This window comes from Electrona antarctica, assembly GCF_951216825.1.
Source record: "Electrona antarctica genome assembly, chromosome: 8".
In the NCBI taxonomy this organism is placed as follows: Eukaryota; Metazoa; Chordata; class Actinopteri; order Myctophiformes; family Myctophidae; genus Electrona; species Electrona antarctica.
Window position 1 is genome coordinate 14,705,394 of NC_136789.1, and position 24,126 is coordinate 14,729,519.

General features: G+C 41.6%; 1 protein-coding gene across 1 annotated transcript; it reads left to right on the forward strand.

Moving 5' to 3' along the window:
• Positions 1-1,377: 1,377 nt before the first annotated feature.
• On the forward strand, positions 1,378-22,553 carry jhy (junctional cadherin complex regulator; the record flags this gene model as incomplete). Its single annotated transcript, XM_079508036.1, has 8 exons — positions 1,378-1,778; positions 7,166-7,874; positions 13,828-13,941; positions 17,106-17,731; positions 18,037-18,343; positions 20,610-20,696; positions 21,672-21,800; positions 21,966-22,553. The coding sequence occupies 8 exons, from the start codon at positions 1,378-1,380 to the stop codon at positions 22,173-22,175; spliced, it is 2,583 nt and encodes an 860-aa protein (XP_079364162.1). The 3' UTR covers positions 22,176-22,553.
• Between the last annotated feature and the right edge of the window lie 1,573 nt (positions 22,554-24,126).

Consider the following 24,126-nt stretch of genomic DNA (forward strand, 5'->3'; position numbering starts at 1 on the left):
TTCGTCAAATAAAACTATTTTATATAATCTGTAAATATTAAGGGAAAATGTGAGTTTTTTCCTGCAACAATGCATGTTCTATTGAAGCAAATGTGAGTATGACCTGATTGTTATGTCATTGCGCAGGCGTCTTTTGCGGCGTTCTGCGTTTCCATGGTTGCATTCCCACTGTCAAACACAAATGAAAATGGTGAGTAACTTGGTTGCTACTTGTTTGCTTTGAACTGTTAATAATGCGACGTTTTGGTGAAGTGGTAGCCTGTATTTTGTTTTCTATTATAGGCCTATGTATATATGCGGGTGGTGTTTTTACACATAGGCCTACTTGTAGTTTGACTTACTTTGAACAACACTGGTGAGCCTATCCGTTTCTTCGCAAGAGAACCTCAAAGGCTCACAATGGAGTGGATGGCGGCGCTGCCGGATATTGCATAGCCTAGCATATTGCTTCATTGTGTAAAAATAGGCAATTTTGTATTTAATTTAATTTTGTATCCGGTGAAAGCCGGAATTACGCTCAACGTAAACGGGAAGTAAACGGAGGGGCGATGTCGTTCGGCCACAAACGGGATTAAAACACTTATTTATTGAAAACTACGGACTAATGCATTTAACAAGCACCCCGTATGCCACTCTAACATTTGGGGCATCAGGGTAAGCACCTTATATTTTTGGTGTCCGACTGTCCGCCCTCCCCCTCGGGGAAATGAAGCCTGTAGATTGAAAATGTCAAAATCGATTAAATACACCCACGAGAGTCTCTAAATATTAGGCTAGCTTCATGCTAATAGAATTATAGAAACAACACTCACATTAACAAACAGCCAGCTGTGGTGCACACGTAGCAGCATGAATTCAAAATTATCAACCTATGGATTGTGTGAAGATAGCCTAAAATACATTTACCGCAAGCACTACCTCCATTGCTATTTGCGAAAGTGAATGAAAATAAATTGAATAATAGACCTACATTTAACTAGGAATTGTGTTTCAAGTGATTTTGTATTTGTACTGTTGTTATGCCTCCAAATTGCATGCTCCAAGTAAGAAAATGAAGGGAAGGCATTTAAAATGTATTGTCAGTGCCTGTCCATTAGCCTACTACAGCATGGATTGTGTATTGTGACCCCTCAATGTCACACATCAGTATAGGCATGATGAATGTAGGCATATTGGCTTTTTTGTCTTTGTCCCTTTTAAATAATTTAATTTAAGCATTTTAATGGAACTCAGTTTCAGATTTCTCCACTTCTTCCCAACTCCAATTGTATGCTGTCATCTTCTTATAGGCCTACTACAAGATTGAAAGGGCTGCCGTGATCTATGGACACAGCATAATGAAGCAATAATCTTTTCCCAGAGGCTAGCTACACAAACATGGATAAAGACCTCAGACATGGAAAAACATACACGAAGGATGCTCAAGTTGCGCCTCCTTCACCAGAGCAAGTTCCTCTCAATCCGTGGGACTCCCCTGGCCCTGAGTCTGATACTGAAAGCCTGGCCCAGGAGAAGGCCTATCAACAGGATCTTCAAAAGCGAATAGGCAGCAATAAAACAACTAACTGCATACAAAGCCAACAGGAGAAAACAAGCAGCTTCTTGCATCAGACAGAAGAACATGAGGCGATGTTCAACAATGAAGCTGAAGAAGAAGCTCTTCAAGTGTATGATAGTCTGGACATAGTTGCACAAGAGTTTGAGAAGAACATCCCTCTACTGTCCACAATTGAAGCTTCCAATGGACCTCTGGACACAAATGAAAGAGATCTGTCAAGGTAAAGAGTTTAGCACTTTATGTAATATCATGATTATGTCACTAATGTCATAAATGGCCATTTTGATATTCAAATGAGATATTGATTATTCACAGAAAGTAGCCTAAATTATGGTGTGTTCACCATTGGTAGGAAACAGACTAACTGGCTATAGTAATTTCTTAACCACATGAACCCTACCGTCCTTGTTGCACCCGCTTCGAATGTTATCACCCCTTGGCGCCAGAATCTGGGGGAGAACATTCTGCACATCTACAAGCTCACGTGTCCTTACAAGACAAATATAGTATAGTGGTTGTATACTATACTATACGTCCAGCACTACACATAATGAAATAATTCTGTCAAATTCTGTCACATTTTGCCAGTGACACAAACATTGACACTATGTCAAATCTACTATGCGAGACGAGTTGTCCTATCTCCTTTAAAGCACATTATACCTCCTTTTTGCATTAGAGTTAGTTATCTACTTCCAAACAACAGGGGCTGATAGAAGACCAAAAGTGAAAACTTGCAGTATAGCATGTTACAGGCTGAAAACAAGTGTACTTAAAGACTTTGGTCTGTAGATGGCAGTAATTGATTGTACTGAATCTAGTGATTCACCACCATCAACACTGGTTGTATTTCAATTTTGAACTAATATGACGAGACCTTTGTTTAAACTAGGTATTCAGTATGACTAGGTGGTGACAGTGACCATCACAACCCACAAAGATCAGCCTATCTACACGGTTGTGAAATTATGTACAGCAAGACTTACAAATGTTCTCAATATACATACTGCTTTCAATAATTTATATTTTAAGCAGAATTTTATGGTAATCATTTTCCTTTCTTTTTTTCCCTTTTGCCTGCACAAATCTTTTAACCAATCAATTCCGGATTTTTCTGGGATTATTTTGCTATGTGATTCAAAGGTTTATATACACTCCTGGTATTATGGACCAATCAAACAATTAAGAAAAAAAGGCGACAGTTCACAATGAAATAAAGCCTATGTCATAAAACCATCTGATTATCCTTATAGATTACAAGGAAACATAAAAAGCATAATTCCTATTCTATTATTCATGAAAAGTTGATCAGAAGTGAGTTTCAAATATTTGTGTAGCTTTTTAAGGGGCTAAATAGTTGGGAGAGGCAGGCACAAACAAACATGACTTCAACAAATGAAACACAAAATGTAATTACATTAGGTTTTAGTTGAGTAGCCTGCTCATCCTTTTACACTTTCCAGTCTGTCACAATAATTGAACAGAAATGGGCCATTATGTAAACTATGTACCATTATGTGGTTCGTGCTCTTCATTAGTTTGTCTATCGCATTGAAATGTCACTATTTCTACTGACAAATTAATTAAAATTAAGCTGATAATAACACTGCTTATGTGCAATACAATAGCTTGAGCTGCGCTAACAAACTCTCTCTCTTTTTAAATAGCACATAGAAGATAAAAGATAAATAGCTTTCATTCATCATTCGACAATGAGTCCGCTGCAGTCATTTAATGAGATGTGGGCACTGACAATTTATTGTGGCAAGGATGGCCTAATTCAGGTGCTTTCAGAATAACTGCTTTCATTTAAGGGAAATTAGATTTTTGTTATGTTTGGGATGGATCACAATAAGTGGTCACTCTGTGGTCCATTAACAACGATGGTCATCATCAGTGCAAAGGAGGTCTCTCCCTTTTCTGTTGCTCCCACTCTCTTCAGGGGGCAGATGTAGGAATCTATGGTGACGAGGAGCATGACGACACCGCATCTGTTGTCTCTCTCTCCCATGGGCACAACCTGTCTGGAGGACCATTCTCCCTCCTCCCTGTCATTAACCTGTAGAGATTGGTATCCGCCATGTGTGGATCCACTTCCCAAATATATTGTTTCAGTGAAAATGACCATGACACATTCCTACAAAAAGGCTCCATTTCACAGTGAGCCATCATCATATTCTCATAGTCCCCTCTATTGATAGCCGCCTCAAAGTGGACGACCCCTTTCCCACAATGCTGGCCAATGCGTGGCCAACTTTAACAAATCCTGAATTGGCACTCTCTATTCAAGCAGAAGATTCCTATTTAAGCAGCTCTATTCATCCCTCTGTGCTCCTATTTCTCTTGAAATCACACTAAAGGATGCCCACATCTGTTTGTAGTTTGTAACTCGCTTTTGCCACCTTTGTGGTATGTGGTTATGTATCTCTGTGGCATAGGCAAGAAATAATAGGCCATGTGCTGTTTTGCCAGTGTGTGAGGTAGTGTCACCCAGCTGCATGTTACCTCTAATGCATTTCTCCAACTTGTCTGAGTCATTAGTGAGCCATCCCTTACCCTTCTGGCCTCATAGAAGTGAAGGGCCCTACACGAAGGCAACCCCCATCGCTCAACATCATGGCGAGAGGAGTAGGCTACCCTTGTCCTCCCTGTAAGCACAACAAAGAGGCTCTCTGCTATTTATTTTAATGAGATCTTTTCATCACCATCAGAAAGAGCCTGCAATTTTCAAGCCATTTCATAAGCTGAAAATTGCAGTTTGTCAACCATTACCCCCACTACTAGTCGTCAAACACACCTCATTAGTGAGCCTGGAGGTGTAAGTACGTAAATGAGCTCTAAATACAGGCTCACTCTGTTTCAATTTCAGAAGACGGCTTATATCAAATAAGTTCTAGCCCTCTTTGTCTATGGATATCATCAATCTAATAATGGTGTAATGTCTCCTGGTCTTTTGACCTTTTATGCCTGTGTTGCACTCAGGATTAAAAAAAAAAATCTTACTTCAGACATGGAAGGCCTATGAGTTCTAAACAAACCATAGGCCTATAGACCATGGTATAGGTTTATAAATATATTAATTGCGACCGAAGGTCACCATGACGATGCCAGGCGTGTATATCCATACTATATGAGGTTTCTACTATAGTCTGATGTCAGCGCTGGATATCGCTGTTGTCTCCATACATGGAGCTATAGGTTGTCTCCATATATGGAGCTCTAGGACCCCCTTTCCACCGGTTGGTTCCCAATGGGAACCGGTTCAGTTATTTTTGGTTCTTAGTCCATGAGCCACAGCTCCAAAATTGGTGTGAAAAACTAGACCTATATTAAATTGTTTATAGGATCAATACAAGTAAATTAATACATGATAACCCTTCCACAGTATAGCTTATTCATATTTTCGATTATTTTGCATTTGCATATTTAAAAATCACACCCGTGTGAACTGAGTGGTACACATACACAGATACAGACAAAGCTGGTTGTTGGAGTGGTTTGCACCACTCAAAAATGTAAAAATGATAATACAATAAATCATTGTCTTCGTGTAAGTAATCAATTGGGGAAGTTTCATGGTGATAACAATTTAATATAGGTATGGTTTTGCCCACTCAATTCATAATTAACGTTCCAATTTTGGAGCTCTGGCTCATGAACTAGGAACCAAAAAGAACTGAACCGGTTCGCATTGGGAACCAACCGGTGGAAAAGGGGCCTAAGTGAAATAACGAAGGCTTTCACCTTGAGCTCCATATAGGGAGACAACCTATAGCTAAAATTATAATAAACAAGAAATGATCACAGTGATCACAATGATCCCCCCCCCCCCCCATATTAGTATGATTATTATTTTAGTAACGTGTATGTTTGTGTGTCACAACCTCACGCCTCGCTGCCATTGTTTGCGTTTGTTTCCGACGTTCTGTGCGTGGTTCAATGACAGTGTTTTGTTGTGGCTTTCCTGCTGTCCAGCTCATAACATTAGCAGCTGTTTTCGCTTCGAGGCTGCGGTGGTAAAGCTTGCTCGCTGTGGTGTGGAAATCAGCCCTTCCGCTGTGCGTGTGGCATAGCTTAGGAGGCAGGCAATCATACTACACTCCCATTGGCTTAGGCAGCGTGTGGCAGCCAATCAGGACTAGGCATTCAGTATGACTAGGTGGTGACTATGACTAGGTCGTCTACGTTTCATGAGTTTTCATTAGTCAGGTTTCACCTGACAAACAAAAAAAGCTGGATTGCAAGCTCACAATGCATCGCGATGTTACGAATTATGTAGACCCTATACACATATTCACCCGTGCACGCGCGCACACACACACACACACACACACACACACACACACACACACACACACACACACACACACACACACACACACAGAACTTGAGAAACTATTATGAACCCTTCCATCAAGGGCCCCTATAGCAGCTCTCCCTGTGTGTTACCTTCTGGTTGCCCCAAGCCCAAATAAAGTTGTCTCTCTTGCACTGCTGGTGGCAATTCCCTTGTATAGGAAGGGGCCAAGTGATATGCAGTAGAGGGGTGTTCCCTATGCTTTGAGTCATGTGTTTATTTGTCATTGAGTTTTCACACTAAGTTATACGTTTAATTGTAACGCATCTTTAAGAATGTTTAGGTTACTTTTATGCAAGGGGTTATTTATGAAAGTATTTATATGGAACTTTGGAAGTATTTGTAAAAATTGTTGCTACTATTGATTTTGTGTCTGGTGGTAGGATCCACTCCCTATTTAAGGGAGGCTGCAGGGACATACATGCAGTTAAATGTGGGCAGGAACACAGGTAACACCCTGAGGGAGAGCTACAGGGTCTTGTGTGATCAAGGTATAGCCTGAAGAGAGTTCTTAACCAGTTGGGTTTAGTTAATTTGTGTGGATTTGTGTTTCTGACGTACTAACAGTCTGACAGGCATTAGTCCGACACCCTACCCAAAAACCTAACCTAAACGCAGGGGGCTTTTTAACCCGCCGCCCATGGTTAGTTTTAACCTGCACCACATGTCGGGAGCCAAGGGTGATTTTTAACCCGCAGCACGGGTTAGTTTTAACCTGCCATGCATGTCGGGAGCGACGGTGTTGTCGGACTAATGACAGGTCTTTTGTTTTTTTGTTTTTTTAACATTCTCTTCATTAGTTTTTATAACAAATGAGAACAAACTGCATGTGAAAGGTAAACGGAGCAACAAAAAAGACTGTTTAACCAACGTATGCACCCCATTCGGGTTTTCCTCAAGTGTTTATTTAGTTTCCTCATTTCTGTATTTTTGAACTTTTGGTCAGTAAAACTACACTGTGGACGTTTGGGCAAAAATAAAAATCCACAATGTACATCTCTGGACTGTTCTTGGAGCCTTGCCATGGCCATTCGGGCAACTTTACAACGTAGATCTGCTATTTTTGAGAACTTTTTTAAATGGAAATGTCATAACCAAAATTGGGACACCGGGGGGTGTCTAATGTGCTTAATAGTTTATTTTATTATAATAAAGGGGGTATAGTTGAGTTATAGGTAGGTGATGTATGCTTAAATTGCGCTTTTGTTGATCTTTGGGCCTTTATTGCCATGTTCATTCTTTTATTGCAGACAGTCCTCTGATGATGCTTTTTCAGACCTGCGCTATGATCCCAACTGGAGGACCAATCTCAAGGAAGCAGGGCATTTTAACGAGAGTCCACACCTCTCCTTTGAAGTGGATACCAAAAAGGACAGTACCATATCTGAGCAGAGGTGTGATGAAAACGAGGTCCTGTCCACGAAAGGAGGATGTCAATACGTTGTCATTAGAGGTCCAGCTCTTGCCGAGGCGCCACACAGAACGACTGCCAACGAGTGTGAACAGCCCTACCACCTACACCAACAGCACAGCGAAGCTAGCACAGTTGTATCTGTACAATCTCCCTGCCGCCCTCATGTACATCAGCATTATACTTTAGATGAGAGATCAGAGAGAAAACTCAGTGAAGTCAGAAATGAGGAGACCCACAACCACGTCAGTGAAACCCAGAATGACTTTCCTGAACATGGAGACGAAGAGAAAATACCTGTTAGATGTGATGAGCAAGAGATTCTGTCATACTCTCAGCATGAGTTGGGTCCATCTCAGCAGGTTGCAACCAAGAAACAGAGTCTCTCTAAATGGAAGAATCCTGAACTCTTATGCAGAAAGGTAGAAACACGGAGAGAGGACGTTGTCGAGCGTAATAAAATTACGCTTGGTCGCGACACAGCCAAATGTGGCTCCTATCTGAAGGCCTACACAATGAAACAAGAAACACATAATACGTTGGATCAGGTATGTAGAAGATAGAAAGTTATCCAGTATTATTATTATTATTATTATTATTATTACCACTTTACATATTAACGGTGACCAGGAGACTTGCCATATCCACAATGTTGTCCTTTTTCTGTCCTGAAAGATTTTGCAGTTACAGGAACAGCCACCAGGAGCTACCCTAACATACTGTAACTTAACACCCAAGATGGTTGATAAGGGCCTGACTAACCTATTAGCTAAAAACCTTGTTATATATGTATAAAAAGTCAATGGTGACTGATGATCAATGTTCTTTGGCTACAATTGACAATTTAGCCATTTAGCATATATGCTCTTATCCAGAGTGACTTACAATAAGCAAGGTAATCACATACATTGAATGCAGAGAGACAGTGTAGTGCCTCAGGAAACTAGGATCACAGGTAAACCAAGAACCTAGCAACAGTCTAAACAATATACTATACAAATTATAGTATTCCATATAGTCAAGGAAAACAAAGTAAGCCTAAGACATGATAACGAATGACCAAAGTATGGCTTCATGTTAGTCACATCTTGGTCAGTCGCTGGCATCAATCGATCAGAAGGTGGCAGGGAGGGGTACGGGCAGAGTGAAGTGCTAACGGCTGAGGTGTAGTCTGAACGGCGGAAAGGAGTTTGTTTCACAGTTTAGGAACCAGGAGAGAGCAGAGTCTGGGATGTGTGAAGCGTTGTCCCGGGTGATTCAGGGATGGTTCAGACAGCTTCCCTGTATGACTGAATAAATGACATTTTTATTTTCATGCCATGCCACCATTGTCGCCCATCCCATATATGGGATTATATGACACATTACACAAAAAGAAAACAACTGTCATTAACAGTTCCTGTTGGTATTACGTCCTGCCTTATGCATGCCACATAGATAAACATGCGTACAGTACACATATATTCAAGAAAAGAGAACAAATAAGACCCTGCCATTTTACATAGCCCTCCTCGTCATTGACCAGGCCTTTTCAAGAAATGAAGCAGATGAAAAAATGTCGTTGGCCTATTGAAAGAGACGTTTCAGTTTCTCTGAGTCATCCACCCACACACATTTATATTTTGGATCCACCTTAATAAAAATATCTGCCTGATAGATGTAGGATGGACAATACAATACAATACATTTTCAATTTCAATTTCCTTGAGATCACACAAACCACATAATCTATCCTCCTCAACAATACATTCATTCATATCTACCCATCTCAATATGAAGGCGAAGCATGCCGGCACTGATTTGAGCACATAAGGATCGTTTCTTTTTTGAATTGTTATACAGTACATTTTCTAGACATGTTTTCTCACAATACGTGCAGACTAGCTTTCCTGTATTAGCTGATCTGATGAGTTGTAGGGTTGGATCAGGCTTTGAAGGTATGAGGGTGCCAAAGTAAGTATAGTAGTAAGTAGCCTTGCCGAGCCTTGGGGCCCATAGGGCAGGAGCCTATCTCCTGTTTCTGTAGCGTGAGGCAGCTTGATGTACAAGTACACCCCCTGGACATGACGCTAGTATGTCGCAGGGACTTACCCCCAATCCAACCCTTATGATGCTGAGTGTCAAGCAGGGAGGCACTGGGTCCCATTTTTAGAGTCTTTGGTATGACCCGGCCAAAGATTGAACCCCCGACCTCCCAGTCTCAGGGCGGACACTCTAACCACAAGGCCACTGAGCTGGTATGAGGGTGCCAAAGGTGCATAGTAAGACCTGTCTTAACGGCATATTGTTGACTGAATATTTGGTGATGTTACAATGATCATACCACTAATAAATTATACAATTTGAAAAATCTATTCATATCCATATAACATGGTAATTAGCAGAGTAGTAATTGTATTTCTGCTTTAGTCCTATAGATTTCACAGTGTATAGGCTTATAATTATTTAAATGAATTAACTCATAAGGTTCTGGTAGGCCACAATGGTGTTATGAGGCTTTAACAGGATGAGGGGATCCATGCTTCTGCTTTTGATACATTTCCTTCTGTGAAATGTAGACTGATATTCTTTATATTAATGTTTGATAATGTCACAATTTAACAGTGTAACAAAAAGATTATGTTAAACACATTAACCATGCCATCCCTATTTTGAGATTAGGGTTAGGGTTGTAAAACAAATAAAAATAAGAGAGAGAGATAAGAGCAGCTCACTGCTCAGCGTGTTCAGGTGTGAGGCGTTGAGCTTGTAGATCGGCTATTTTTGCTTAGGCTTAAGTGGTTAAGAAAATGTCATCCCTCTGCCTTCTTTTCCTTTGCTTTTTTATTTTCAACAAATCGAACACCAACTACAGGAGTGAGAATGTGGGGCATTCTCAGATATAAGGTTGGATAATAGTGTTGTGATGTGATTTGCAATGCCTTAATATCGGTATTGAATGAGGTGAGGCTTCCCTGAGAGCACTTCTATGCAGGGGTCAGTCCTTGGGCTTGTTAGTGCTCTAACACATGCCGTTGTGGGTTCTTTGCTACACATTTGTCAGAGATTGGCATTTTCCAAGCAATGGTACATTTTCACACTCGAGGAGTGAAATGAACACTCACAATTTTGCTTTGTACTATGCATATTTTTTCTGTGTTCATGAAACCCTGAACACAATTAGCCAGTTGTTTGAATGATACCCCCCCACACACACACACACACACACACACACACACACACACACACACACACACACACACATTGCAGAAAATATACTATTATGCCTGTTTACTTTTCAGCATAATGCTCATAAGGTCACATCATCAGAGTATCCAGATATCTAAGCCAAGCCAATATCCTATCCTACTTGCTCTGAAGCGGGGATATTAATTTAGCCAAGGAAAAATATGAACAAATCCAACTGTCCTCCCCGCTGCCCTGTAAAAAGAGGGCCATGTCTAGCCATACAGTGCCTATTATGAGTTGATGTGTACAACAAGAACATCAGAGAAGCATGGTTACCAATAGCCTCTTAGATATCACTGCACCTGGCACAGTGGCATAATTGGCTGGAACGGCCTGCATTCCCCATTTGCCGAGACATATGACTGTTTGCAGTCTATAATACCCCCAACCTTGTTCACCCATCTGAGCCCCGGCCTGCTACAATGTCTCATATCATCTCCATTTACATAGTCAAGAGCCGTTAGCTTTGTGGAACGGTAAACAGAGCCAGAGCCTCGCCCTCTCCTAAAACCCTTGTGTTTTGTCATTTTCCCCCTGAATTCGCTTATTAGTTTTCCATTGCCTCGTCTCCCCAAAGACATGTCTCGCTTAATGGGGGACATAGGGCATGAAAGAACAGGTCACCGATTTACATGCGGCTCATTTCCTATTTCTTCGTCTGATTCGTTTAAGAATTGGGTCTATTACCATGGCATTATGACTCACCACATAAGATATTGAGTAGCTAAATGAATACTGAAAGAAGACTCCCACACATCCTTAAATAAATATTGATTATTACTCAAAACATACATTTATAACAAAGCTTTTGCTTAGTCTTTTTCTCATAGGTCTTTTACTCTATGTCTTTATGCTTTAATTCGTTTTTAAAATCTACTTTTTACCCTAAGAAGGGTCTTATGTTTTTATCTTGCCTTTGTTTGTTTTGTATGCCTATTTAAGACTTGTTTGGGTGGCTTTTAGCTTAATATCAAAGGATAATGAGATACTGAGTGACTGTAAAGCATCCCCAAAACACTAAAGCAGAATATCCATAATCATAATAACCATGTTTCTAAGATCACATAGCTTGCCTTTTATTTTCCCCCATATGTCCATTATGTACTTGAAGAGACGGCAACTCCATCTCCAAATTACATCAGTTTCACCAGTCATTATCTTGATTCCAGCTAAGCACGATACTTCTAGGCTCCTCTGAAATCCCCTATTTGGTCTTTTGAAGGCAGGGGACTTCTGAAAGCCACTTGTAATAATTAGCCATGTTATTAAATGTTACACAATTTCCTAATACGGCAACAGCTTAGCCGAGTGAGCGGCAGAGTGGTGGTAGCAATGATGGGCTTCACCCGAGCTGGGCCCTCCTTTGATAAAGACAGAAGCAGCAGATCAATCTTCTGCTATTGCACTCGACCCCCAGAGTCCCTTCTCGTCTTGTGGGCCCTTACTTCAAAGCCAAGGGAACATAATGTACAATCTTTTAATAGCTTTAGACCAAAGCTCCGGGGAACTCTCTGCCACTGTATACCCTGTCTCAGTCTAAACACCTAATCAAGATTACCTGGGCTGGGCCACAATAGCTGCTAAATGCAATTCAGGACCCAAAGGCCCTTTGAAGTCTTCATTGCGAAAAGCAGATGTTTCCGAGGGTACAGGACGTAATACAGAGTTACAATTGCCCAGACTTTGTTGTGGCATCGATTCACTGAGAGGCAATTACGAGCCTATACCAATTGAAAAAAAAGAAAGAAAAATATATTACACAGTTTACCATGCTGAAAAAAATGCTACAACAGAGACTTGGTCATTTGCTCCAACTCATTGGGATTCTTGTTGTTGATTCTTGTGTGTGTGTGTGTGTGTGTGTGTGTGTGTGTGTGTGTGTGTGTGTGTGTGTGTGTGTGTGTGTGTGTGTGTGTGTGTGTGTGTGTGTGTGTGTGTGTGTGTGTGTGTGTGTGTGTGTGTGTGTGTGTGTGTGTGTGTGTGTGTGTGTGTGTGTGTGTGTGTGTGTGTGTGTGTGTGTGTGTGTGTGTGTGTGTGTGTGTGTGTGTGTGTGTGTGTGTGTGTGTGTGTGTGTGTGTGTGCGTGCGTGCGTGCGTGCGTGCGTGCGTGCGTGCGTGCGTGTGCGCTCGCGTGTGTGCGTGCGTGCACACATCATGGTTTGAGACACCTGCTAGTGATCTTCACACAGCTGTCCTTTCAACACTGCCATAATAGCTCATAACACCACCTGTGCACAACTCTGAAATATCTCTCTATTTGGCTCTCTATTTCAAAAAGATTCCCCGATTTGGTCATTTGGACAATACACATACAAGGCTCTTTTACACCTTGCCAGAATACCACAGAAGTACTGCACAATACACAGTAAAATCCTGAATGTTAATTCAAATCAAAACTGACATTTTACAAATGTAATGATTGTACAAAGTCCAAATGGACCCTATAAGGGTCCATTTGGACTTTGTACAAATGGACCTTTGTACGATCGCAGAGTTACTAACGGATAAATGGTCACTGAGAATTTGACTGTGTACGGATGAATGATTCAAACACCACTGAATGTTCTCACTCTTTTCAACATCTGTTTTCAAATCAATCGCCTTGCGTTTGGAAACCCGTCATCAACACGCCATCCTCCAGATCAGACAGAGGGTGCTTTTGTGTTCAGTTCCTGGAGAACCTAAAGCCTGTTGGATACAATAACATGGCAAACACACTTATTGATGGATATATTACAACGGCACCCACTCCCTCTCAGTGACCTTCACCTATTCAAGCCCACAGAATTAGCGGCATTCAGTGAAGTCTTCACCCCGTCAATACCATCGATCCACTCGCACTGTCCTCCACAGCTGAGGGGGGCCCAAAGTTAACTAAATGATTTTCATTACAGCATTAACAGAAGATATTTCCTTGCCAGAAACGAGTGCATTAGGAACAATTGAAACAGTAATTGGTTTGAAAAAAGTGGGAATTGATAGTGGCAAGTGAGCATCATTCAATAAAGGACGAAATGCGAGCATTTCTTTTCATTTTTTTTAGCTGAGGAAACCTTTAATCAATGTATAGTCTTATGCTGGTAGCTTCTTTGTGTTTTTACTATTTTTGTCTATGGAGCTCACTGTCATCTACATGTTGTTCTTTGCTACTTGCTGGCATGGTAATATGTCATAAATTAACATATCATGTGGTGTTTATGTTCCATATCTTGTAGACGGCAACAAACAAATCACTGATTTTCTTTAATCCATCTGTAACAATTTTGCCCAAAAGGTCTTTGACATTCCAGAGGAGGTGATTCTGACGCCGACGGATGGTCTGGAGTGGAGCCAGGAGGACAGTTCAGACCCAGAGCTGAGATGGCTCCAAAAAACGCAACAATTGAAGGTAGACCCCCCCCCCCCCTTCCTTTTCACTTGATTGACCGTCATTCATATGTGTGCCAATGCCTGTGATTGTGTGCCTGTGTGGCAGCCGTATTGCTTAACTGCCAGCAAGGGCTCACCACTCCAGATGAAAATATCCGCACAGTAGGTGCACTATCACACAGACGTTTCATTTACTCCCCGGAACGCAAACATGATCTCTAAGAGAGATGTCACGGCGGAGCCATGCCGGAGACGCCTTTGAAAAGGGTCGTCTGAGACGGAAAGGGGAGGGAATAGAGGAGCATTATTATTTTGAGCACTTGAGCAGCCACCTTAACGCTGCCAGGCGGAGGAGTATAAATATTTTCCCCCTGGAATGGGCAAAGCTGGCGTTTGCTAAATCAGCAGCATTAGATGCATGAGGCGGAGGCCCACCGACCCTGAAGAATAATTTAGCCAGATCATGCAAAGAAGAGAGCCAGCGCTACTTACACCAGGGAAAGAATCGTGCCTCTCAACGAACACTGCTTGCCAGTCTTTTTTTTTCCTTTTTCTTTGTAAATAGGCAGATTTTGATTTGACATTTCATTTTGCACACCACCTTTAGAGATAGTAGACTATGTTAAGTTATTGCGAACGCAGTGAGCATTTACTATGAGACCCAGCAGATCATGTCTGTCTGTCTGTCTGTTTGTCTGTGTGTGTGTCACGCTGTAACACCACCCGCCCGCCACCAGAGGGCGCAGCTGTATCACACTTAACACACACACACACACACAAACAACTTAACTTAAAAAAAACTTAACTTAAAAAAAACTTAACTTAAAAAAACTTAACTTAAAAACAAACTTAAAGAAAAAACTTTAAAAAAAAACTTAAAAAGAAAAAACTTTAAAAAAAACCTTAACTTAAAAAAAAAGAGAACAAAAAAAAACTTAAAAAAGTACGTAATTTATTCTAATTGTTATTGCAATTTACGAGCTGCGTTCGCTTCCCGCGTTCGTGCGTCTTACTTATCCCCCTACATATCCTCAATTCCTCCCTCTTCTTTACATTTTCGACCTCACTTAGAATGACACTATATGGCTAAATGTTACCTTAACCAAACCTGAACCTGCTTAAAGCAAACATTAAAAAGTCCATAGACTTGGCTGCCACATGACGTCACAACAAAAAGCCAGACATTGGAGGGCCCTCAACAAGCAGTACAGTTCCAGAGTTATAAATGCATTATGCAAGGCCTAGAGCAGGGGTGCCCACACATTTATGACGTGAGATCTACTTTCAAAATGACGAGCTCAACAAGATCTACCCACTGAAAAAATAAGTGTACCATTGTGGAAATAGTTTAAATATATAATGTACCTGGGGGGGCTTTGGAATATGAAGGGGGGAGAAATTATGACAGGCAGTTTCTGCTGTCAAAATATGTCCCCCCCTGTATTTAACTTAAACGCCCAATGCATTCTCAATGGCAATAGCACAAACTTTGGCATGCTACTAGTCCTACATACTTACACCTAGAAACCCCATTCAAACCTATTTAGGTTCATCTTACGGTGGACATGTTTGCCTGAAAATAAATCTTTGAAATGTTTCATAGTTTTAGAAATATAGTGCTTTCAAATTTGAGAAATTCACAATGGGGCTCAATGGCAGATATTGGCACGTCAAAAAAGCACTTTCACCTAGAAACTCCATTCACACTTTTTATAATTCAACTTACTGTGGAGACACATGCTGGAACTTTTTACTTTAAAATGATTTGTAGTTTCTCAGTTATTTAACTTAAACTGTTATTTAACTTACTGTGAAGTTAATAATAAAAGAATACTATAAATAATAATAATTGTCCTACTACAAGGAAAACATGCACATGTACATATGATACTCTTTTTCTACACTTGTTTGCTCTTTTTTGCACTCTATATTCTATTTTTGTTTGCTGTGTTTTGCTGTTTTGATGTCGTATTATATTTTTGCTCTTTTTTGCACTCTATATTCTTTTTTGTTTGCTGTGTTTTGCTGTTTTGATGTCGTATTATATTGTATTATATTGTCGTATTATATTATTGCTGCTGCATTGTCTGAAGGAAGCCAAACAAAAATAAGTTTTACTTATGTAACAATAAAGCACAACCAGCTTGAACTTAAACGCCCAATGCATTCTCAATGGCAATAGCACAAACTTTGGCATGCTACTAGTCCTACATACTTACACCTATAGAAACCCCATTCAAACCTATTTAGGTTCATCTTACGGTGGACATGTTTGCCTGAAAAGAAATCTTTGAAATGTTTCATAGTTTTAGAAATATATAGTGCAAGGACACTTCGACACCAACTCTGGGGGAGCCCGGGTTCGAACTGGCAACCTTGCAGTTACCATCCAGCCACTCTACCCCCTGAGCCACCGCCGCCCTGTTTTGGTTTGGTTTTACTATAGTTTATGACAGAATGGAGAGAGAAAGCTAAATTCATTGACAAAGTACATTTGGAATTTGTCACCCATCCTACACACCCTATAGAGTTATAAAAGCATTATGCAAGGCCTATTATGGAGTTTTCATCCATAATAGGCCTCCTAGACAATATTAGAACCAGTGCATATGATATGACATGGCATAATACATGACTTGACACTTCCATGTCACTATAGCTTTCATGCATGACGAATGTACACAAAATAGATGAGCACTCAAACATGTGTCTACATGGTGTAGTGAGCTGCTCTGTATACTACAGCAGTGGTTCCCAAACCTTTTCATGTCAAGGACCCCCACATTGACACTAATTATCCCGCGGACCCCCATATGAAAAGATATGCCAGGGACCCGACCCCCATAATAGAAGGTTTTTACGCAGTGATTCTCAACCCATTTAATTTCCCCAGTTTGACATGCATTAGTCTACGGACCCCCATTTAATGGCATTTCTAATGTACAGTATATTGTAAAATCAATGTTAATTTAACAAATACAGTACAAATGCATAAGGGTCCATTTGGTTCCATTTATACACCCATAAGGGTCCATTTAGTTCCAAACTATAATTTAGGTGGGGACCCCCTGGAACTCCCTCAAGGACCCCTGGGGGTCCCCGGACCCCACTTTCGGAACCACTGCAATACAGCACCCATTTCCCCCCCATTCTCATCTGCACTTAATCCTACTCTAACCCCAGGTCATTCAGTTCACAAAACGGAAGAAGGACCTGCAGAAAGGAGGCCACCAGCCCTGGTCACAGAACAGACCTCCCGGCCTGGCAGCTGCAGGAGCCAGGCCAGGATGCCATGTGAGCCCCCCTGCTGCTGAGGCGCAGCCCAACACCCAGGCCGCCTCTCTGTCACAGCCTATCATTTTGCTCGGTGACACGCACACGCAGCTCTCCAGGAGACAGCATGTGACCAGTATGCCATCCGAGTCACCGCCTGAACCTACCCTGTTGGCACAGGCCAGTCCTGTTGACCGTCAGCCAGCTCTTCCCACCATCAACCTCAGCATCAACCTTAGCACCTCTTCCGAACTTCTCCCTTTCCTGCACCAGAGAGGCAGAGACGCCGTCATCACTTTAGCCTCACCCCACAGCCTGCATTGGACCCCTGCGGCTAATGACACTCATTTCGACTCATCCTGTACCAGGGACACCCGCGTCCCAAGGTTTTCTCCTCATGTCGGCCCGGGACAAGGGGACATGGTCCCACATCGTAGCTTGTCCTCACCAAACTCAGACCTAGGGTGTCGTAGGCAAGGCCTGAACGGAGACCTTCTCTGCTGGCCCCAGGAGAAGCGCCATGGAAGATGTCAAAGGTGAAAACTTGTTGCCTTTTCATGACTGTGGAAGATGAGACACAAACTAATTTTCCATACAGCAATGTATTTATTGTACTTTATCTAATGATGAATCCACCAATTGTGTGTGTGTGTGTGTGTGTGTGTGTGTGTGTGTGTGTGTGTGTGTGTGTGTGTGTGTGTGTGTGTGTGTGTGTGTGTGTGTGTGTGTGTGTGTGTGTGTGTGTGTGTGTGTGTGTGTGTGTGTGTGTGTGTGTGTGTGTGTGTGTGTGTGTGTGTGTGTGTGTGTGTGTGTGTGTGTGTGTGTGTGTGTCCTATTGTAGGTTGCCTTTACCACAACAAACATCACACATGGAGAATAATCAGAATTGGAGTCCAAGTGAGGTTTACGTTAGCCCTTTTCTGGATGACATTGTCAGGCCTTCAAGCCAATCCCAACGTTCAGGCTCCTACACAGTGCTGCCCCCTATAGTCAAGCCACTGTCAGGAGGAGAGCCTGAGCTGAACTCTGGACACTGTGGGCAGAGTGAACAAGCCCAGAGGAAGAACCCTATTCCCAGAAGCTGCTCTGATGGCTACCTGGCACAGATGGAGAAACAGAGGCAGCTGGCAGAGAGAGCCACTTACAAGGTGTGTGTGTGTGTGTGTGTGCGTGTGCGTACGTACGTACGTACGTGCGTGCGTGCGTGCGTGCGTGCGTGCGTGTGTGTGTGTGTGTGTGTGTGTGTGTGTGCGTGTGTGCGTGTGTGCGTGCGTGCGTGCGCGCACGCGCGTGCGTGTGTCAGTCATGACCTATTCTCCAAAACAGAAAGCCCCTTTAATCTGTGATGACATGCTGAAATGTAACATTAACACAGAATTAGAAACGGCAGTAGTGTTTTATAATTGGCTACGGAGTATTGTTTCTGTATTTCTAGGTTTTTAATAAGACTGAACAAACTGACCACACACTGACTGTTACACAAATTAATGTCCTTTTTAAAGTCACCAATAATCTCCTTAGCGGCTCCTATGCAAGAACGGTTTAATCTAAAAAGGGTTGGGGCGGGGGGGGGGGGGGGGGGGGTCTGGTGGCTAAGGCACAAAACATCAGGTTAATTGTCTTCACCCAGTGAGATGCACTTAATTGCTATGAGATGATGACGATGTGATCCATGAAAGCCATTTGAAGCTGTGTTAGAGGATGAGGTGATTAAGGAGGGAGACAATAGGCTGTCTGTGAGGTGCATGCCTGCTAAAGATGCTCATTTACATTTAATGATTTGTCTGTTCTTGTTGTTGTTTTTTTTTGTTCCATCAGCATGAGCTCTGCATGCAGGTGAGCCCTACTGAAGTGTGATGCCTGAGTTATACTTGGTTGCACATTGTGTCAAACACAAGAAATGGCCGATCTACAAGCTCACAACACATTGCATCACGACGTGTGACCAAGTACAAATCAGGCATGACGGACACAGAGAAGTGAAAGGAAGCAAGACAGTGATACATTTACAAACACAGGGAATAGCCGGGTCACTGAAGTGCAAGAGAAAGTTCTCACAAGATGCTCACAGACACTCGGTATATAGTCAAAATCTTATGTTGTGAAAACAAAATACGATCTTCGCCCACCTAGTGTCATCAATGATGTTTTTAATTTCGCACCAATCAGATAGTTCAAGAGACTTGCTGTGGATTGTAGCAAATACTATATGGTCATATGAGGGGGATGTGGCGGCAGTAATGCACCACTGTATGTTGGATGGCGGTGTAGGAGCAGGATTAGCCTTAACAAGCTTACCATTTTGTGTGGACGGTTGTGTATGTGCACGTGTATACCAGCATTTGTGCACGTTTTAAGAGTGAACGGGGGCACTTTAGTCAAACTGTATTCACCACACCATGCCCTCTCTGGTCTCCTGGCGTCATGTTAGCATGGTGAACGTCTGACAAGATTACAAGCTCAATTTGTAAAGCAGCAGAGCCATGGCTCCAACGCATGAATGCATACAAGTATGACTTAGGGCTTGGGAAAGGAGGGAGAGTGCTTGAAAAGAAGCTTCCCCGTTGTGTCCATGACCAATGGCTAAATCTCAAGAGATCTACCCCCTTCCCTCCTCTCTCTCTCTCTCTGGCCTGATCCCACCTTCCCCAAGAGCAGCTAGTCCAATCTGGAATGATTAATACCCTTTTGTGTGGGGCCGTCGGGGCAGCTTGTGGATTGCTGCTGCATGATGCACGCGTGCACATGCGCGTGCACGCATACTTGTATGGCCTCATCAAAAGGTCTTCATTTCATTGACCGTATTCACATGCTGGTGATTTTGCTTTTTTTGTTTTTACGTGTTTTGTTTTTTTCCATGTTTTTGGTCCCCATTGTTTTGTCATTGAGCAGTGTCTCTGTGCTGACCCACATTGTTTCGACAAGATGCAAACATGAATAAACTATTGACTCAGAGTAGTTTACTTTTACAGTACAGTGTGCAGAGTTGCAAACTCTTATTTTGACCTTTTATAATGAATTATAGAAATGGGATGTATAGAAAGTGTTACCCATTTGATCTGTTTTGTCGTTTCCTTTTTGGGGGTCTGTACAATGCTTTACATTCTTCTTACTAATGTAAATATTTCACTTACAAAAATACTTTATAGACTCATCAGAAATGATCAAAATTTGATTCAGGAGTGTATCTAAAATATTTGTGTGTGTGTGTGTGTGTGTGTGTGTGTGTGTGTGTGTGTGTGTGTGTGTGTGTGTGTGTGTGTGTGTGTGTGTGTGTGTGTGTGTGTGTGTGTGTGTGTGTGTGTGTGTGTGTGTGTGTGTGTGTGTGTGTGTGTGTGTGTGTGTGTGTGTGTGTGTGTGTGTGTGTGTGTGTGTGTGTGTGTGTGTGTGTGTGTGTGTGTCTACTTTTCCCAGCCTTACACCCTAAAAGATTACAAATACCTAATACAAGATATCAATCTACGTGGGCTTGGACCTGATCTAGCAGCCATTGAAAAGACAGTGAGTAGCCTACTTCTACTTTTCCCTCAGAGAAGAGTTCATACTTGAGTGTTTAGGATAATCTCCCTCTTAAAAAACATCTTTTCCCTCACTAAATGGTGAATAAGCTCAAAACAGTCAGCTCAATGCATTGACTGGAAGGGAGAACAAGGCGTACTTGTTCTTTCATTGCCTCTATGCTTCAGAGAGATACAGTGCACATCTATCCCCTGTAGCTGTTCCCCAGCTATTTTTGTGTTTTCACCAGATGAGGCTTTTCTAAGCAGCCTGTGTAAGTGGAGTGTACAGAATAGAAATGGCAAGATTTAATTATATAAATTGTTTTTAGCCACTTTCATATTTGCAAAAGTAAATATGAAAGTTAGTAATAACTCATTATTATGAGTTATTATAGTTCATAGTCTTTATTATTTATGTAGAAACCAATGTGAGTGCCAGTTTTTTTGACAACTGGCACTCACTGGTCACTCACTGGTCTCCATCAAATCATGATGTCCACTGCTAGTGTCATGTCCAAAGGCTTTCTTTGTTTTCTGCCACTCCCTCATTTATAGCCTTCTTCATCTCTCTCCAAAGATACAAATTTGATTCACAAAGCAAATGAGAATAACCCATAAGAAGTTAAGTGCTCTTTGTGCTTTGATGTATGTTTTGTTAATCCTCAGTTGCAAAACGTGGACATGTTTGGCCAATTTGCACTAGATTGAGCCATGTGAGCCTCCGCAGCCGAGTCTATTAGTGAATGATGATGTGTAAATGTTGATAGGCCTGCTGAATGGTTTGTTGTATATGTTTTGTTGGCCTGGGTGGAGAGGCTCTGGTGAGGGTATATACAAATAGAAGGGCCTTAAGAGAGAAATGGCTCAGTTAATTAAACCCCTCTTTTGTAATCTGTCCCTCTTTCTCTCTCTCTCTCCCTGTCTGTCTCTCTCTCTCTCTCTCTCTCTCTCTCTCTCTCTCTCTCACCACCATCATGCTGAGAAAATGAGACGGCAGAAGCTGTATTCAAATGTGATCCGGGAGCAGAACAAAAAGATAAGTAGGATTCCCTTTCTGCCGGCCAAGGAGCTGGAAGGCAGTGACAACAATCTTCCCAGGAGCAAGGTGTGTGTCTCTGTGTGGCAAGAGGGTAAAACTGGGATATAATGAAATCTATGTGATTAGGATTACATTTGAGAGAACCTCTCTCTTCTTCATTAATGTGAATTTCTCTCAATCACTCATTCTACTCTATCCCTCTCTCCTCATTTCCATCTCTGTCTTTTCCAGGCCTTGGAATATGCAAGAAATATAGCCAAGCCCCCAAAACCGCCCCAAACCAACCCACAACCCAAACAGCAACCTCCATCCAAAGGCTCCACTCAGAATGCTCCCTACACAGGGGGCTTGGATCTGACCCAGCTGACCACACTCCAACTCCTGAGAAAACGGCACGAAGAAGAAAAACTGGCCGTTGCGCGTTTCAGAAAGGTGCACTAAATTGCACCTATTATGATGTTGGTGTTTTGAAACAAGCTATTCAAACTCATGCATTTTATAACGATTCCAATATTCTGCTCTTCTGGAATGAGCCAGAGAAAAGCTATTTACAGATACATGTTAGAGCTAAAAAAAAAAAGAAATTATGTCGGTGATAGACAAGAAGACAATGTTGTTATGAATACTATTTATCACAGGTTTAATTAATGTATTGAATGCTTTATTAACAAAAAGCAAACAGTACAGCAAGTACAATTACGCAAGCAATGCTAAATTGATGACACATTTGTGTTAGTGAATTATTTTTATATTTTATCTTTATATCTTCTTTATATGATCATCACACTGTGCACCTCATGAATTAAGACCACATGTCATGTCAGCCAAAATGTGTCAGGGCAATGTTTTAAATAAAGAAAACAAAACAAAGAAAGATCTCCCCACCACCCAAAAAACGCATAACCTTTTTAGTCATGTGACAATGACAGTCAAACATGTTTTTGATATTGCATAATATTAGATATTCCATATTTGTCTGTAATTCTCTTCAAACATTTGTCTGATTTCGTACAAAAAACGCCATACATCATGAACGCAACATCAACCCCAAATTGGAATCGCATGTTGAAGGGGGAGGCACATCTAAAAATGCTTTCATTTCTGCGCATAAGGAGCTCCACAAATATGGAAAGTTGTACCGTACAGTATGTGTCATAAAAATGCTATTTCCCCTGTCTTCCTCGCACCATGACAGCTGCAACCCACGACTTACACAGCCCTGGCTATAGGCAACCCAGCCCGGCAGAGATGCACTCCACATAGCGCCCTTTTCTAGTTGAGAGATTAACGTCTCTTTTCGCAGAGTGACCTGGCCAAGAGATCAACATGAACACTGTTACAACGATATACTGTACATAACATAAGCAATACAAACAAACATAGGCCTACAGCTTGTTATCACACACACTACAACACAATATCCAGTTAAAATGCAACAGTTGCAACAGGTTTGCTATTTCCGTGGAAAACTTTAAAGCAATCATATTGACCAGGAGTACTAATATCTCAATCTTTTAAAATGTACTTAAACTACATACTACTGTATGTGAAGACTCAACTCTTACTTCCTGGTTTTTAGCCATCACCTTCTATTGTCGTGACATTGTCCTACTTGTTCTCTAGGATTATGACAAAATAGCGACTTAAGGAAATAGGAATCAGGTTGATGTAATAGTGGCCGCATAGACCTTATCAGATCAAATCCAACTTTATTATTTATAGAGCACATTTACAAAGACAGTGGTCAACCAAAGTGCCGAGGTCAGGTAGAAAAAAACAAGCATACAGGAGAAAAAAGAAAAACTAAATAACATAACATAACATACAAAAATTACACAATTTAAGCCAGGAAATAAGACAAGCTAGGCCAAGTGAGCAAACTTAATATGTAGGGAGAAACTGCTCCAGAGGCTGGGGCCGGCCACTGCAGTGCAAATGCTCGGTCACCTCTGGACCTGTAACTAGTTGTGGGCACAGTCAGGAGTAACTGGGCATTGGTCATGCCGAGACCATAGAGTTACGTCACTAGCATAGACTCCTATTGTAAGAATGGAAAGTGGAAGTTCTCTTTCTATCTCAATGTTTGGAACTACAGCCAATAGCACCCCAATTTGCATTGAGATCAAACCGTGACGCAACTCTCTCTATATGGGTCATAGCCATGCGTGCCTGCAAAATGCATTGTAGAAACAGAGGACTAAAACACATGATATGTCTATATGTGGTACTTTCTACAGCCTTCATTGTGTGAAAAACTGCAGTGCCTTCCAAAGCATAAATTAGGTACCTTTGGGTGAACATAAATTGCCAGGAAAATAAAAGTTCATCAAGAATTTAGCTTTTATTTACTGAGGTATTCTCTTACACACTGCAGAAAATGAAAGAAACCTTT